Here is a 4,634-nt window from a genome sequence, read left to right on the forward strand (position 1 = left end):
AACTTCAGAAATAAAGACACAAAACAGAAATAGTCAGTAGAAAATACTATTTTCCTCCCCTTAAGTTCTTTAAAACATGTAGGACTGTTGAAAGAAAAAATTATAACATTGTCTGGAGGAATTTTTAATCTATTCAGATATAATAGCTATGAAACTTTAAAAGATTAGAAGGGGATGGTAGAGTGGTTATAAGGCTCCACTTCTTAAAAATTTATTTATAGTAAAATTCAGTTGAGCTCTGAGAAATGCATACAGTCGTGTAACCAACGAGACAACTAAGATACACAATAGCTCCAAAATTATGAACCTAATCATTACTCCCCAAATGTTCCTCTGGTCACTTTGTATTTCTTTCCTCTCTCCCCTCCCCACCTCCCCAGGCAACCAATGAGAAGTTTTATGTCACTACAGAGTAGTTCACATTTTCGAGGTTTTATGTGAACGGAACCAGGCAGGATGCACCCTTCTTTTTCTGCCTTCTTTCAGCCAGCATAATTATTTTGAGAGTCATTTATGTTGGTATCAAATAATACATATTGATACGTATTAGTGCACTGGATTCCTCTTGGGAAGACGAAGTCTACTGACACATTATATGTGTGCATACGTACATATACGCATGCGTATGTAAGTCAGAGAGGTAAAGATTCTGAGAGAAACATTTGGTATTTGTACAGTTCTTGGTACAATATTATGGCTACACAGCTGGCACAGATGTAGGGAAGATGTTACCACTTTCTGGGGGACAGCATATTTTTATGGAAAAGTTCAAGGTTTAGGAGTCGAATAGACATTATTATCTGATTAATAATCATTATATGATTACTGACTAACAACCTTGAGTTGTTACTTATTTGTTATTTATCCTCTCTGATATGTGTGATAAATGTTATTTATCCTCTCTGTTATAAGTGTGATAAATGTGATTTATCCTCTCTGTTCCTTCATTTCCTTATTTTTGGAAAACAGAGATAATAACAACACTTCATATGGTTGTTATGTGAATTAAAATGAGATTACATATGTAAAGCATTGAGCATGGAGTCTGACACATAGCAGACAATCAAAAACGTGTTAGTTCTTTTTCTTTTCCACCTTTTTTTTTTTTACATCTCTATTGGAGTATAATTGCTTCACAATGTTGTGTTAGTTTCTGCTGTATAACAAAGTGAATCAGCTGTATGTATACATATATCCCCATATCCCCTCCCTCTTGAGCCTCCCTCCCACCCTCCCTATCCCACCCCTCTAGGTGGTCACAAAGCACCGAGCTGATCTCCCTGTGCTATGCGGCTGCTTCCCACTAGCTATCGGTTTTACATTCGGTAGTGTATATATGTCCGTGCCACACTCTCACTTCGTCCCAGATTACCCTTCCCCTTCCCCGTGCCCTCAAGTCCATTCTCTACGCCTGTGTCTTTATTCTTATTTGGGGAAAAAATTTCTCATCCTTAAAAAGTGGCAGAGCGTTTGAGCTTAATCATAATACCATAGTGCCATCTGGTGACCATATAGAACTATTACATTAGTTGTATCAGAGACTTCATTTCTGAAAAAGTTCTAGCACATCTAAATGCCTGTCTTTAAGATGTCATCTCTAGTGTGTTCTGGCTTAGTATTGCAGGGACAGGGAATGAGGACTGTGCTTGAGGTCGGTTCTGCTGAGCTTGGAGATGCCTCCCCTGTCTGGGCATCCTGTCCTGTCAGGAGGAAGAGAGCTCAAGGAAAAAGGAGAGGAGTTTCCCTCCTAGCCTAACCCCAAAATGGGCAGATGACAAATTAAGTGTGGAAGCGAGTGAATGAAGTCTTCACATCCGTTCTGCTCTCAGGGATATGGTGGGAGGGAGGATGGTATTGTCTCCTGTTGGAAGGCCTGCCCTTGAACCATCTGGCCACTGTAGCTGTGGCCTTGAGTCCAATCTCAGAGGGGTTTCAAAATCATGTAACCCCTGATATCACACAAATACCCCTAAATGTGGACTAGAAAAGGACCCCCTCTCCATTCTACCAGCCCCTCCCCCACCTGGATGAACACAGCCAAGGCCTCTGCATCCATCCGACTTAAGCCTGGGCTCCGGTTGCAGGAAGTACCCCTCCTCCCACCCCCACCTCTAACCGCTCGCAAAGGAGTCTCAGCAGACGGCCACTCTTGCCATCTCTCCTGTGCCACCAAATCAAGTCAAGACCGGTCAGTTTATTAAACGTGAACTTTATTGTGGTTTGGATTATGTAAGGCAGTGTGGTGAAGGCACTGCAGAAGTTAGACTGAAAAACATGGTAGGAAAAGGAGCGAGTTAAGAAAACTACAAAATTTTTTAAATGATCGCGTGCTGGACTAGACTAAGTATACTACAACTATGTCATTTTATTCATCATTGCAGAAGCGTTGAAATATTCTAGGAGGTGGAGCTTGGGGGATGGGGAAAGGCTTCACGGAGGACGTGGCATTTATGCTGGGCCTTGAAGGAGGGGTCGAATGTTGATAAGAGGAGATGGAGGGAAGAACATTTCAGAATGACTGGCTCTAGAGAAAATTCTATAGAAGGACTGAAAAAACAAGAGGGCAAACAAACACCCCCAGGGAGTGAATGTTCCCAACTGGGAGAAAAGCCTGAGGGGTCTCAAGCCCCCCAGATGGGGTCTTCAGTACCAATGATATTAGGAGGCACAGGACAACGGGCTTGTTTGTAAACCTAGCAGCAGCAGGAGGTTTCACATTTGCAGTCAGGGGCCCCAAACTGGCGAGACTATGCCTGGATGGAGTCTCTCGTCCTTTTATCCTGCGTGGTCCTTATTCATCCTTCCTCTTGCCCGCTGACTGCCTGAATGGTAGTTCGTGCGCGCCCACGTGCGCGTGTGTGAGTGTAGGTGTGTGTGGATGCGTGGGGGACCGAGGCTTTGTCTCCCGCTGCAGCTTCTTGCACTTTTCCCTCTTGCGGCACACAGCCGGCTTCCATGGAGCTGGAGCTCGAGCCCTTCCCACTGTCCGAGCCTCACGGAACTCCAGCTCTTGATTAAGCACCTAGGAAGCTTCCTCAACATGAAGGTAAAACCTACCGTGGGGGGTGACTTGGGTCAGGGCAGGACTACACTTTCCAGAGGTGGTGGTTGGTGGTGGTGGTGATGGCGGTGCCGGCGGTAAGGGCTGGGGATGTATAAACAGGCTCTGGCTGCTGGGTAAAAGGCTGCTGGGACACCTGTAGTGTTCAGTCAGGAGCTGGGATGTCAGGCTAGACCTGCTTGGCCTTGATCACCCCTCCGCCTTCCTCAACATGCCCTACAGGGGAGACATTTTGGGCACCTGAAAACAGCTAAGACATCGGTAGGGTATCCAGGCTGTTGTCGCTGTCCTGCATGAATCTCACCCCCCGGAAGCCCCAGAGATCTTTCCTTGGCCAACATCTGTCTGATCTCCAGATAGGACTGTCACCTCCCCCTGTCCAGCTGCTGGAGGTATATAGGTTATGTAGCTACTTACGCTACTCGGATGGGGAGGTACGGGGAACTTATCAGAAGAAAGGAAAAGTTAATTACTGTGAATTTCTTTCTTTCAAAAGATTATGAATCCTAGATAAGATCTAGCATCTGACAGAAAATAAAAGGATGGGAAAGCTCTGTCAGGATTCCCTGGAGCTCGAGATTTAGAGCTCAGTGAGATCATCACTGGAAATAACCTTGAAGCTGATGTGGCCTTGTTTAACTTTGGCAGTTGGGCCACCCTTCTTACGCAGGTACAGGGACTTCAGATCACGGCAGTCACTGGGGTCAGCATCCAGAGTAACCTGCCCCAAGAACTGATCGCAGAACTTTCGTCTGTTCCAGACCTGGAGAGACAAGTCAAGAAAGTGAAGATGAGCAACCCTCTGTAACATTGGACTTTGCCGAGTGGCATCTAGAACCTAATGCTGGGCTTTGAAAGGTCTGTTTAAAAACCAAGGGACTGGGGCTTCCCTGGTGGCGCAGTGGTTGAGAGTCCGCCTGCCGATGCAGGGGACGCGGGTTCGTGTCCCGGTCTGGGAGGATCCCACATGCCGCGGAGCGGCTGGGCCCGTGAGCCATGGCCGCTGAGCCTGCGCGTCCGGAGCCTGTGCTCCGCAGTGGGAGAGGCCGCAGCGGTGAGAGGCCCGCGTACCGCAAAAAAACCAAAAAAAAACAAAAACAAAAACAAACAAACAAACAAAACCAAGAGACTGTATTTCCTGATACCTCTCTGGCTAAGGGGAAAGTACCTCAAAGAGTAGAGACGAAAAGCCACCAGTCAGAGTTCAGAATCAACCTTGATCTATGAGATGGCCGCCGAAAGGCAGCTGGTCAGAAGCATTAAGTCAGAAAAACAGCCAAGCCACAGTGCTCCATTCTGAGCAGCAGGGCGAGGGTCATGTGAACTGGCATATACTTCCCCACATGGGCTTTACAGTACCTGTGTTAACATGTGCACCTGCCCGCATGCGGGCTTCTGCCCACAGTGAAAGAACAGAGGAGAGGAGATTTAGGATGGAGATTCATAAGGAAGCCCGTGATTGTGCCTGGTGGGAGGTGTCTTTGAGTACAAAACAATCAAACAAAAAACCAGGATAGGGCTTCCCTGGTGGCGCAGTGGTTGAGAGTCCGCCTGCCGATGCAGGGGACGCGGG

The 4,634-nt window shown here is 46.8% G+C and overlaps 1 protein-coding gene across 1 annotated transcript in view; it reads right to left on the reverse strand.

The window, feature by feature from the left end:
- Positions 1 to 2,204: 2,204 nt before the first annotated feature.
- CAPN6 (calpain 6) overlaps positions 2,205 to 4,634 on the reverse strand; it is a 25,606-nt gene continuing 23,176 nt past the window's right edge. The window contains 1 exon segment of the mRNA XM_007466306.1: positions 2,205 to 3,824. Coding sequence (XP_007466368.1) covers positions 3,642 to 3,824 — 183 coding nt within the window. The 3' untranslated portion in view covers positions 2,205 to 3,641.

The sequence above is a fragment of the Lipotes vexillifer genome, unplaced genomic scaffold, assembly GCF_000442215.2.
Source record: "Lipotes vexillifer unplaced genomic scaffold, Lipotes_vexillifer_v1.1 scaffold298, whole genome shotgun sequence".
NCBI lineage: Eukaryota > Metazoa > Chordata > Mammalia > Artiodactyla > Lipotidae > Lipotes > Lipotes vexillifer.